Below are 13,286 nucleotides of genomic sequence, written 5' to 3' on the forward strand. Positions count from 1 at the left end.
TCAGGTAATTTGCTTATTCAAATAGCCTTCAGTTTGTTACGTGTAGTACAGATGGTCATGTGGTGGATTGTCTTTTCCCTCTCTGCATGACAAACTTTTTAACAGGCAAATAGTGAAACTTAAACCCCAGATAAGTTCCCAGTGCTAATCAAATGTCAAGACACTTGAACTCTTTTAATAGCAACAGTCAGATGAATATTCATTAATGATGATTTGACTCTATGAATAGCAGCAACTATAATTTGAGTCATTTATTTGCTAATATATTCACAAACCTATCTTTTCATCATCTAATCAGCTTTACCCCCTGAGACTCAAGATGAGATTTTCAAAAGCACTCCTCATTGGCCTAACTCTAACTCCCATTGGCTTCAATGGGTGCAGAGTTAAGCAATACTGAGTGCTTTCAAAACCCCACCCTTGATGTGTTTTACTTTGCCTAAGAGGTGAATTTAGTTCAGTGAAACAGTGATGAAATGTTCAGTTTTAAAACTGTGGGAGATGATCCTAAAGCAGCCTGATTTAATATAACAGGTTAGTTTTCTTTCATATGATGCTTGCAGCCCTGCCTAAAGAGGATTACCTGATATTTATTGAAACCTGATGCAAGTTAAATGTAAACCATAATACTGTAAATCTTTTACAGAAAGCAAGTGACTAGCTTTCCTAACACGTTCAAGAGTCTACCTGTATTTCTGTTCTCTCACTACTTAAATGGGAGGAAGCTGAGCCCAGAGGGCTGGTCGTTGAGAGGTCCTTTGACTGGAACTTGTTTCCCATGCCCTTGATCTGCCAGAGTCCAGAATTTTGATCTTTTATTTTTCTCTTTATTAAAGCAGTTGAGGAGGGGAAAGGCTAATATAGATATATTTATGGAAGACCTTTTGTATTAGGTAGTGGCTTCAATTTATGGGATACCTGCCCAAAGCACAAGGTGACATCCACAGTTACATATTACAAATTAGAAGAATTATATTTTGTATAATGCCTAGCACAATGGGGCCCCAATCTCATCTGTGGTCTCTAGGTGCCAACCAGAAGGTGTGGTTCTATGGCATTGTGTTATGCAGGTCAGACTAAATGATCATAATGGTTCCTTCTGGCTTTAAAATCGATTAATCTGTAATACGAATAATAATGAAATAAAAATATTTGCATTGGTGCTAGCCCAGCCAAGGACTGACTATCCTCCTCTCCCTTCCCCTTCTCCCTTTAGTAACTGTCTGAGGGTACCAATTAATAAAGGGAATATTTTGTGCACTGAATACTCATTTTTTCCTATGGTTTGAGAAATTTCTTTCCTTTACAAAGCCTGAAAGTGTCCATAACATTTCAAATATCAGTTGGATCAATTTTGAAGTTTCTATGTTATGGGGATGCTAGAATGCAATACCATGGAGTGCATAGTCAGGACTAAGCAACAGAGGGTCCTGTGGGACCTTTAAGACTAACAGAAGTATTGGAGCATAAGCTTTCGTGGGTGAATGCCCACTTCATCAGACGCTAGTAATGGAAATTTCCAGAGGCAGGTATAAATCAGTATGGAGATAATGAGGTTAGTTCAATCAGGGAGGGTGAGGTGCTTTGCTAGCAGTTGAGGTGTGAACACCAAGGAGGAGAAACTGCTTCTGTAGTTGGATAGCCATTCATAGTCTTTGTTTAAACCTGATCTGATGGTGTCAAATTTGCAAATGAACTGGAGCTCAGCAGTTTCTCTTTGGAGTTTGGTCCTGAAGTTTTTTTGCTGTAAGATGGCTACCTTTACATCTGCTATTGTGTGGCCAGGGAGGTTGAAGTGTTCTCCTACAGGTTTTTGTATATTGCCATTCCTGATATCTGACTTGTGTCCATTTATCTTCTTGCATAGTGACTGTCCAGTTTGGCCAATGTACATAGCAGAGGGGCATTGCAGGCACATGATGGCATACATAACACTGGTGGATGTGCAGGTGAATGAGCCGGTGATGTTGTAGCTGATCTGGTTAGGTCCTGTGATGGTGTTGCTGGTGTAGATATGTGGGCAGAGTTGGCATCGAGGTTTGTTGCATGGGTTGGTTCCTGAGTTAGAGTTTCAGAGTAGCAGCCGTGTTAGTCTGTATCCGCAAAAAGAAGAACAGGCGTACTTGTGGCACCTTAGAGACTAACAAATTTATTAGAGCATAAGCTTTCGTGGACTACAGCCCACTGAGTTAGAGTTGTTATGGTGCGGTGCGTGGTTGCTGGTGAGAATATGCTTAAGGTTGGCGGGTTGTCTGTGGGCGAGGACTGGCCTGCCTCCTAAGGTCTGTGAAAGTGAGGGATCGTTGTCCAGGATGGGTTGTAGATCACAGCAAAAAAACTTCAGGACCAGATTCCAAAGAGAAACTGCTGAGCTCCAGTTCATTTGCAAATTTGACACCATCAGATCAGGATTAAACATAGACTGTGCATGGCTATCCAACTACAGAAGCAGTTTCTCCTCCCTTGGTATTCACACCTCAACTGCTAGCAGAGCACCTTACCCTCCCTGATTGAACTAACCTCGTTATCTCCATACTGATTTATACCTGCCTCTGGAAATTTCCATTACTTGCGTCTGATGAAGTGGGCATTCACCCACGAAAGCTTATGCTCCAATACTTCTGTTAGTCTTAAAGGTGCCACGGGACCTTCTGTTGCTTTTTACAGATTCAGACTAACACGGCTACACCTCTGATACTAGTCAGGACTGTGCTGTGTTGGTTTAGCTAGCATTTTTATTTTGAAACTAATCTTGCATAAACAAGTAAAAACAAAGAATACAGAAAGTCAATAATGAAAAACAGATGGACACAAATAATAACATGGTACAATGTGGCTTATGGTTGCTGATTCTAAAACAGACTCTTCAAGGCAACTTCTATAAAATACAAGTAAATCTGCTTTCAAAAATGTGTGAACTGGGAAAGAAAAATCATGCAATTAAGAGATGAAGGAAGATCACACAGTGTGATCAAATGTGAGCCCCTGTATGTTTTCTAGTTTTGTCACATATTCCATGAATGTAATTTGTGATCAATCATTGCTATAGGAAGTCACAGATTTCCATCTCCTCTGTGGCTTTGTCTGGGATAGAAAAATGAGGTATGCTGAGAAAATGTTAGTCTGTGTCTACGCTAGGTGCTAACTGATATTATACAACTATATTAGTTAATACACATTAGCTATCATGTTTTCTAAACACCTCGTTTTCCACATTTTAGATAGGGCCTGTCTGACTCTCCAATATTATTACGTAGCATTAATTCATCAACACACAAGTGAAGTGATATATACTTGATAGTAACTGACAAGCTCTCTTCTCAGTACTGGTCTAAACTAGATCTCTCTGGTGTTCTGAGTGCATCTACCTTAGGTCTTGGGCCTGTTGCCTTTTTGTGCTTAGACCAGAAGCCAGGTATACTGCTCCAGGCATACCAATCGCTTATTACCCTGTAAGTCCAGCTAAGTTTTGGGCACCTGCATTTCCACCACTGGGGAGCCTCTGACCAATAGACTTCTTAAAACAAAACAAAGTATTTTTATTTAGCAGTTGGAACAAAGCATTAAATATCTAATCTTACACTTCACTGCAAGCTAAGATAGAAAGACTTTCCTTTGACGTTACAGGAACAGAACCAGCCTACATTCTCCTAGCCAACCCAGATCCTCCTGCCTCTAGGTCTCTCAGGGCCTGTCTACACAGCAACTAGACACCCCTGGCTAGCCCATGCCAGCTGAGTCAGGCTTGTGGGGCTCGGGCTGTGGGGCTGTTTCATTGCTGTGTAGATTCCAGGATCAGGCTGGAGCCTGGGTCTGAGACCTTCAATCTAGTTTTCTCAGTCTAACATGTCCGGTTCATACTGGTTTTGTTGCTACCTAAGAACGGGCTAGAGCCATTATAGTTATTCACTCTGTCGTTGTCTCTTAAGGACTATTAAGAGTAGGTGATTAGATATTCCTTTTTTTGTATCCATAAATGTTGGTGTCCTGATTTATCTTCACTAGGGATGATTGAGCAGGGCATATGCCAGTTGGACTACTCTCAGATTAGGCCAAGTCTGTATGGCAGATTTTTGCCAGTATAACTGTCTCGGTCAGCAGTGTGATAAGATGCACTTTGTGACCAATATAGCCATGCTGGCAGAAGGGCCCAATGAAGATTTAGTTAGCAGGGCTGTCAAGTGATTTAAAAAAAAGAATCGTGATTAATCGTGCAATTAAAAAAATGAATCGTGATTAATTGCGCTGTTAAACAATAGAATACCATTTATTTTAAATATTTTTGGATGTTTACATTTTTAAATATATTAATTTCAATTACAATCCAGAATACAAAGTGTAAAGTGCTCACTTCATATTTATTTTTGATTACAAATATTTGCACTGTAAAAAACAAAAAAAATATTTTTCAATTCACCTCATACAAGTACTGAAATGCAATCTCTTTATCATGAAAGTTGAACTTACAAATGTAGAATTTATGTACAAAAAATGTGCATTCAAAAATAAAACAACGTAAAACTTTAGAGCCTACAAGTCCACTCAGTTCTACTTCCTGGTCAGCCAATCACTAAGACAAACAAGTTTGTTTATATTTGCACGAGATAATGCTGCCCGCTTCTTGTTCACAATGTCACCTGAAAGTGAGAACGGGCGTTTGCATGGCACAGTTGTAGCTGGCATTGCAAGATATTTACGTGCCAGATGCGCTAAAGATTCATATGTCCCTTCATGCTTCAACCACCATTCCAGAGGATATGCTTCCACGCTGATGATGCTAATTAAAAAAAATAATGCGTCAATTAAATTTGTGACTTTACTCCTTGGGGGAGAATTGTATGTCTCCTGCTCTGTTTTACCCGCATTCTGCGTATATTTCATGTTATAGCCATCTCGGATGATGACCCAGCACACGTTCATTTTAAGAACACTTTCACAGCAGATTTGACAAAACGCAAAGAAGGTACCGATGTGAGATTTCTAAAAAAAGCTACAGCACTCAACCCAAGGTTTAAGAATCTGAAGTGCCATCCAAAACCTGAGAGGGCACTCTGATGCAGAAACTACAGAACCCAAACCACCAAAAAAGAAAATCAACCTTCTGCTGGTGACATCTGACTCAGATGATGAAAATGAACATGTGTTAGTCTGCACTACTTTGGATCGTTATCAAGCAGAAGCCATCAACAGCATGGAAGCATGTCCTTTGGAATGGTGGTTGAAGCATGAAGAGACATATGACTCTTTAGCGCATCTGGCACGTAAAGTGTTCCTAGTGTAGACATGGCTTTATTTTGATCTTTTCCCCCCACTTCCTTACTATCTCTTAGGAAACCTGCTTCCTTAGCACCTTCATTTATTCGTATGCTGGTTTGGCTGCGCTCTATGACTTTCCTTCACTAATAACCATTGTGCTAAAAGTGTTTGCGTTCTAGTGCTGAGCTGTGGCACACTTTATTTTAAAGTACTGTATGTTCTAACAATGGAGGAAGTTTGTTAATTTCTCAAATCTTCAGGTTTGCCTGGCCATTCTGGCAGCCTTTGTTGTGGGCCTGTCCTAGTAGTTTACACAGATATGCTGCTCACTTCCATTAGCTATAAAAAAATGAGCATTTTATTACCCCTGTGCCATCATTTTTGAGTTATAAATTTTCCTTTATTTTATGGCATGCAATAATGTAACTAGCAACTCGATGTCACTGTGATTAAATTAAGTTATATATAACTATCAGTTTAGGGATAGGAGCTTTCTCTGAGATTTGTTTTCTCTCCCGCACAGCGTTACGTTTTGTGTTGATCCACTGTTGGCGTAATACACCACAACTCATGAAATTGTTCAGACTGAATTGCTATAGCTTCTTATGTGCAGCCAAAGATTTTTTTTTTCTACCTTACCCACTTGAATTGCTAGACGCTTACTTCCACTGAACTTCTGTAACAGTGTGTTGTACTTGTAAGAAGCTTTAAGCCTGGCTTTGTTGCTTTCTCCGCAGAGCATCTGATGGAGCTTGTAGATTCAATTGTAGGTCATTGTCTCCTGCCTTAGCCTTTTTTTCCCCTGCAGTATTTTCTTCGTTGTTTCACTTCAATACTTTTTGATAGTGGTGCTTCACAACAATGCAATCACTTAGCTTTTCTGCTAAAATGTGTGACTAGCAGACTAGTGCTTCTGAGGCACAAACACACTATTTGACTGTCAACGTGTGGGTCATGCTATTATCTCCCATCATTTCAGTATTTCTTTTCTTTGTTCAACTGTACATTTTGGCTCATTCTTTTAAGCTGTGCTTAAACTGGCTGCTGTGTTTCAATTTAACTAATGGCTCCTGGCATGCCTCCTTTCCTCATTTTGTTTACTTGTTTCTTGTCTGGCAGTTCATGACCATGAGCATTTACAGAAGGTTCTTCTAACACCTATAATGACCTTGTGGAATATTCTTATGCTTCAATGCCAAAGTTCTCCTCCTGGCTTAAAGTCCTTTTTATTCAATGCTGCTACTATCCTTAATTCAAACTGAATCTTGCTCCCAAAGTAGAAATCATGGAGCCTTCTTTGCCCCCAAACTTTCTTTTCCCTCCCATATCTGAAGGGAGAATTTGCTTTTACTCTAAATGTGTCCCTGCTGGAATCCTTGTGCATTAATTCCTTTGACTGTTGCAGTTCTCCATTTTATGATTGATCTTAAGCCTTCATTACCCTAGTGGGAGCAAAATATAATTAAACTATTTTCCTTCTGAGAGTGGAATCTTGTAGGGTCTGATTGTGCAAGGTGTGGAGTACTCTGGTCCCATCCCATCAAATAGGATAACTTGTGCTTAACTTTAAGCATATGCTTAAACCCTTTGCTGGATAGGGGACCAGAGTACTCAGCTCCTTGCAGGATGAAGCCTATGTTCCCTTTCTTCCCTATTTTCTTATCCATTTCTTAATCCAGTTTGAAATTGCCTTGCTGGTTTTTCAACAATCAAGTCACTCAGTTCAACATCTAATATATACAGTACCTCTTTCCCTAACCACTTATTCAGCTTCTCTGTTCTCAGCTTTCTTGGTCTCCCTTGCCATGATTATCCACACTTGGTACCATGGCTAGCCTTCACTTACTCCACTCCACCCGCCTCCTGTCTCCATTTCCTTTCTTTAAATCGCAGTTTAAAATCTATCCAGTCTCTTTGATACTCTCTGAAGACCATTTTCTGCTGCTCTGTAGTGAGGAAGCTAAGTAAACTATTGTGCAAATATAAGCCTGGTTATGAGCTGGTATATTGCTTTTAATTTATATCTATTGCTAATCCATACTGTGGTGATGGCGGGTGGCATAAATCTCTTTCCCTGAATATTCACTTCAGATTTCAATTTTGTTTGAACTTTACAAGGACTGATGTAAGTATAGTTATCCACATCCAGAAAATGGAACTTGTATCCTCCAGTAAGATGTGTCATATCCACCTCTTACTGTAACATTTTTTTTGCGAATTGCTGCAGTACTCCATTAGCTATTACTTGGGAATGGCATGGCAGGTATATCACTCTTTGTTTTCCAATGAATTGTTCTAATTGTTGCTTGCGCATTAATGTGTTTTATTTCTCAGCCCAGCAGTCTCTCAGGGCTGGTTTTCATTCAAGACAAATGTTCTCATCAAAGACATAAGGAGAATATAAATGAGGAGATGAGTACACACTAAGAACTTTGCTGTTCGGAAATTGTATTGATCAAAGGAATGATGAAGTAAACTACATTTATGTATTAATGCATAATCACTTCCAGAGCTTGATGTGTCACCTTTTCCTGCAAGAACCATATGACTTCTTGTTACTTTTCCCACACGATCAATAACTTTGCATAAAACATTAGTTACTCAAATCAAAGAATCCAGACAATTTCTATTGAACATCATATTCTGGGACTAGGCAGTTATTTTTAAGGCACATTAAAACCTTTACCAGCTAAAGAACTGCTTTGTCATTCTGTGGAATTTTAAAGAGGCATATATAATACAATTCAAATACTAAAACATATAATTTAAATAAACTTGCCCATTAACTTTATTTAGAGTATTTTTCACAAAGCTAAAGCATACCTTACCTTAACTGGCTGCCAATTAATCACATAACTTATCTGGTTATTTGGTTGGCTCTAGGAGAGTACATACAGCCCCCCTGCCCTCCATGAACTCTCCTATGGCATTGCTTGGGGAGGAAGATCAGAGCCTTCTCTGTCCAGTTACCTGATCTTTTTTGAGAGGCCAGTGACTCCATCAGGAGAGTTCACTAGAGAACTGCACCGAGTAATGTTTCAGATACTCAGGTTGGGGCTAAATCAAAAGGATAGTTCATTAACATTGTACAAAAAGAAACCGTTAATAGAGGTTTTTAAAAAGTTTGTACAAACACAGTAAAAGCCCAGGTTAGAAATAGGAGAAAACAAAGTTTGATAAATTCACTGAGTGCCTTTGTTTACCAGTCCACAGGCTCCCATCAGCCTTCACTGCAGTCACTGGAACGCTTTCAGTGGGAAATGGGTTAGGCCCACAGAGAGCATATTTCATTGACTCATCCAGTGTTTTCAGATTTAATGTTGGCTTTTGATTTACATTTAATTGCATTAATACACTGTTTCATATTGGGGTAGAGAATAGAAATTATTTTTAAAATTATTTTTTTCTCTTTAAAAATAAACCTATTTTAAATTGACACCCCAAAAGGTCTAAACTTACTATAATCATACAATTAAAATAATTTAAAATTAAATAATATTTAAGCAATCCATCTTTGCAGCTGAAGTTTTAAAGAAAGTCAAACCACTGAATTAGTGGAAAGTCACTGGCTGAGCACCTGGAACCAGAGTTGGCTGAAATGCTAAACTAGTCTTTGAAAGCAGTAGCCACTTCTGCAAGTGCCCAGAGAATGTTTACTTCATTTTAGTTTATTCACTTTTTAATTTCAATTACTAATTAATTCAAAGTTGAGAAACCAATTGGGAGTTTAAAAAGTAGTAATGCCATTTTTTCTTGTCCAATCTATGAATAAAAATTGAGGTGTGAGAGGACAAGATATACTAGTTCTAAAATCTTGAAGGACACAGTGACCAGAAACAGTAACTTCAAATCACTAACTCCGGATATACTTCCTTTGTTTAATAAATCAGTGAGTTTTAAATACATATGTTTCATTAAACTTTTTTCTTAAGTATCCAACACATTTAAGGTAATTTTTATTTAACTAATAAAAACAATTTTAATATGCTGGTTTAGTTCATTTGTAATTGAATTTCAGTTTCCATCCAAATTTAACTTGACACAAATGAGAGAAAATAATCTACCAAATAAGAAATATTGTGTTCATCATTTTCTAACATAAATGTAAAAATTAAGAATCTGGAGAAATGCATATTAAGCTATATAATTGCTTAAAAATAAATATAGATATATAGTGCATCATCCAGTTAGCAAAAAGGAGTAGCAAACTTAGAGCAAAGACTGTATTTACTTGCAAGTCAACATGTTTTAATGGTTACCAACCTATGAAATCAGCCTTTCTTTAGGGAAATAGGTGAAAAGTTCAATTACAAAACAAGATTAAAATTTATTATTTAATTCAAGATTTTTCTGCTTGCTGACTTAAATCATCATTAAAATCCATTATTTGAATCGACCCACCCTGTTTAATATAACTGAATTGCATAAAAATGTATTTGGACTAAAAACATGACTTTACAAGCTGTGCTGAATACTGTTGCCTTTGCAATTTCTTTCCTGTTTCATTTTTACCAACACCTTATTTTATGAAAGTTTTGGATATCACTATAGATCTTGATAAAATCACGGTTCTAACAAAATACATAAAGCATTGCTAGATTGGCAATAGGCTTAAACACTATTGAAATGTCCCCAATGTAAGTTGACCCTCCTCTTGGATCCGTGTTAGAGACACACATAGCTGCTGAGAACAAAAATAAGACCTAGCAAGTGTATTTATGTGTAACCCGAGATCCCTGTAAATATAGCTGATGAAAACTTTTGAGGTCTAAGAACCAGACTGTGAAACTCTAACAGAGGATTATTTTATCAAAATATTATTCAATTGAATTCAGTGAGACCACTTGTTGACCTAAAGTACTACTGTGAGTTAAGGTATGGCTCTACCTGTCAAGTCCCTATTAACAATTGAATTTATATCATCCTTTAGTCAAGAAAGAAAAAGCCATTTGGTTTTACTGTTACCCAAGGTTGACACACATTCATCCTTGGTGTTCACTTCCATTTATGCAATTAACCTCTGGTTTAATCCTATAGATGGGCAAATCTGGCCCTTTATCTAGGTTCCAAAGCAAGTACACTTTCTTCATGTTCAAGATTCACTTAGTATCATCTGGTTCCAAAGCATAAGTACTTAGTTACACCCGCTCTTTTCAAATACATATTTCCTCCATGGAAGTGTTGCTGTTTTTATACCTCAGAGATGGCATGAATATTAATTGATTTACTGATTTTTCCAGTTATTTTAATAATCCTTAAAACCACCTTTGAGGCACATCTCCGCATGTTACCTGGACAAGTCCTAGCTGGCAGTGCTCAGAAGTGACATACTCAATGTGAGAAAGTTAGAATGTGTTGGTTAGACATAGAAGCTAAAATTGGACAAACCATTGTTTAAATACTCAGTGGGGGTGGGGGGAAATAACAGAAAATGTGGAAATGGCAGAGTGCTTAATGACTTCTTTTGTTATGGTTATCACCAAAAAGGTTATTAGTGACTGGAGGTCTAATGTAGTGAATGCCAGTGAAAATGAGATAGGATCAGAGGCTAAAATAGGGGAAGAACAAGTTAAAAATCACTTAGACAAGTTAAATGTCTTCAAGTCACCAGGATCTGATGAAATACATCCTAGAATACTCAAGGAGCTGATTGAGGAGATATCTGAGCCATTAGTAATTATCTTTGAAAAGTTATGGAAGAAGGGAGAGATTCCAGAGGGCTGGAAAAGGGCAAATATAGTGCCAATCTATAAAAAGGGAAATAAGGACAACCTGGTGAATTACAGACCAGTCAGTTTAACTTCAGTACCTGGAAAGATAATGGAGCGAATAATTAAGCAATCAATTTACAAACACCTAGAAGATAATAAGGTGATAAGTAATAGTCAGCATAAATTTGTCAAGAACAAATCATGTCAAACCAACCAAATAGCTTTCTTTCTAACCCTCATAGTATACAATGTAGCAAAGAAACTTCGAAAAGGTTCATCTCCAGAGTTGTTCGGTGTCTTGTCCTTTAAATTTTGACATGGGGCATCATATAATTCTGATAAAAATGTAATGTACTGGTAGGCATTTTCTTCCAATATATACTGATTCGGAAAGATTCAGGACTTAATTTATAGAGTTTCAGCATCCAGATTCAATATTCTCACATGGGCATAACAGCCAAAATCATATAATTAGGTATGAGTTGGTGGGGGAGGGAGGAGTTGTACCCAAGTCATTTAATTACCTCTGCTACAGTTACCTTCAAAGGTGGTACTTCATTTTATCTAAGCCCATTTGAGGGGGAAGATGACACAGTGCAAAGAGAAAATGTTTTTATTAGGAAGATGGACTTGAATACATAAAATGCATTTTTCAATACGCTCTCATTTATCACTTGAGAAAAAAATAGCTGATCCATGAGATAAAATACCAATACAATTTCATAGTTGATGAATAAAACCTTAATATTTATACTGCAGTTCTACCAGCACAAATCTGATATTGATCACAGAATGCATGATTAAGTAGATGATTTTACAATTGTAGGCAGTTTCCACAAATGCTTAAAAAGTGCTAATATTGGGCCCAATCCTGCATTTTTGTGTATGTGCACCCAGTACTTCCACTGAACTCAGTAGATATGTTGAGTGCACATGGAATACAGGTTCAGACCCCTTTTCACATAGCAGAGGGCAAAGAGATGGAGGAAATAACAGAAATAAAAACAAGAAGCATCTTGTTTCCACAGAAGTGACAAGGCAAATATTCTGAACAATGATTATTTGAACAATAAATAATGAGGGTGAAATCCTGGCTCCACTGAAGTCGATGGAAATTTTGCCAATGACCTCAGTGGAGCCAGGACTTTACCTTGAGAGATTAAAACATTCTTGCTTGCATGTAAACAATAGCAGAAAAAACATTTCAGCATGTGTACATGTGTATTCAAGTGCTGATTAACTAACAAACAAGAATCAGGGCCAACCCAAAACACCAGCATATACAGAAAAGACTAATCATTTAAAAATGCCTTCTTCAGCTATACATTTTAAAAATCACTTTGAGAGTATGTGTTCTAGAATTGCCACAGTGTTTGATCAGAAATTAGTGTTTCTGTGGCAGAATCATGACATAGACCTGCATCCTTAACTTTTTTCCTTTCTTCCATCCATCCATCCATCCAAAAATTTATCTAGAGAGCTACTGTAACTCATCAGTAAACAGTCTGTTCTTTTCTGTGCATGTATTTTAACACAATACCACATACTATATTGGCTTTCATTTATATTGGCTGTATAAAAAAAGAGATGGAAAACTTGCAAAAACAATATTTTTCATCATAAAACAACTATATGAGATTTTACACCATAGCTATTTACAATCACATAGCTGGAGAATTGGAGTCAACATGACTTTTTAATGACGACTGCTGTTTATGTCTGTCTTGAAACAGTTCCCTGTTAATTTTCATCCGTGTCTCAGGGTTTGATAAGAGCTCCTTTATCTTATTCAGTTTTGATAACAGGGCCAGCGATTCTCTGTGTAAGGCTTTCTTTATTAAGTCTGATTCATGGCTCTTCCCTAGAGGAAAAGAATGATACAATACATTTTGCATATAACTGTCATTTCTAAATATTAAAGTATGGCATTAATGTATCAAAACAGGCATGTGTTTTCTTTAAGTACTTAGAATTTCACCCATGTTTATTGTATATAAAAAGGTAGTGTTTTGTCAAAAAATATAATTTATGTGAACAAACTTTACTGAAAAGTGAAGAACACTTCATAGTGTCACATTCAAGAGAAACTCCCATGATATTACCTACTGTGTAATAGTATCTGTGATAAACATCGCTAGTGGTAACTTTTTTAGTTTAGCATTGACTGCTCTTAGCTTTGCAGCTGAATGTGGAATTCTAGATCAAGTGAGCAGTTATGCAGCTCTGCCAAACAATGTAGCTCGCATTGTTTTCACTTATGGCAGGGCGTTGTTCCATGGCCATTCATTTCAGTGCAAAAGGCATACACAAGGGGTTCAG

General features: G+C 37.5%; 1 protein-coding gene across 3 annotated transcripts in view; it reads right to left on the reverse strand.

Annotated features, from left to right (window-relative positions):
• The window catches only part of AKAP7 (A-kinase anchoring protein 7), a 165,676-nt gene that overhangs the window by 15,175 nt on the left and 137,215 nt on the right, over positions 1-13,286 (reverse strand). The window contains exon 8 of one of the 3 annotated variants that reach the window (XM_054022687.1): positions 11,566-12,828. The exons of the other annotated variants lie outside the window; for them this stretch is intronic. Within the exon in view, the coding sequence (XP_053878662.1) occupies positions 12,629-12,828 (200 nt within the window). The 3' untranslated portion in view covers positions 11,566-12,628. Of the gene's footprint in view, positions 1-11,565; positions 12,829-13,286 lie in introns of those variants that run through there. 3 annotated transcript variants of the gene reach the window in all.

This window comes from Malaclemys terrapin, chromosome 3, assembly GCF_027887155.1.
Source record: "Malaclemys terrapin pileata isolate rMalTer1 chromosome 3, rMalTer1.hap1, whole genome shotgun sequence".
Classification (NCBI taxonomy): domain Eukaryota; kingdom Metazoa; phylum Chordata; order Testudines; family Emydidae; genus Malaclemys; species Malaclemys terrapin.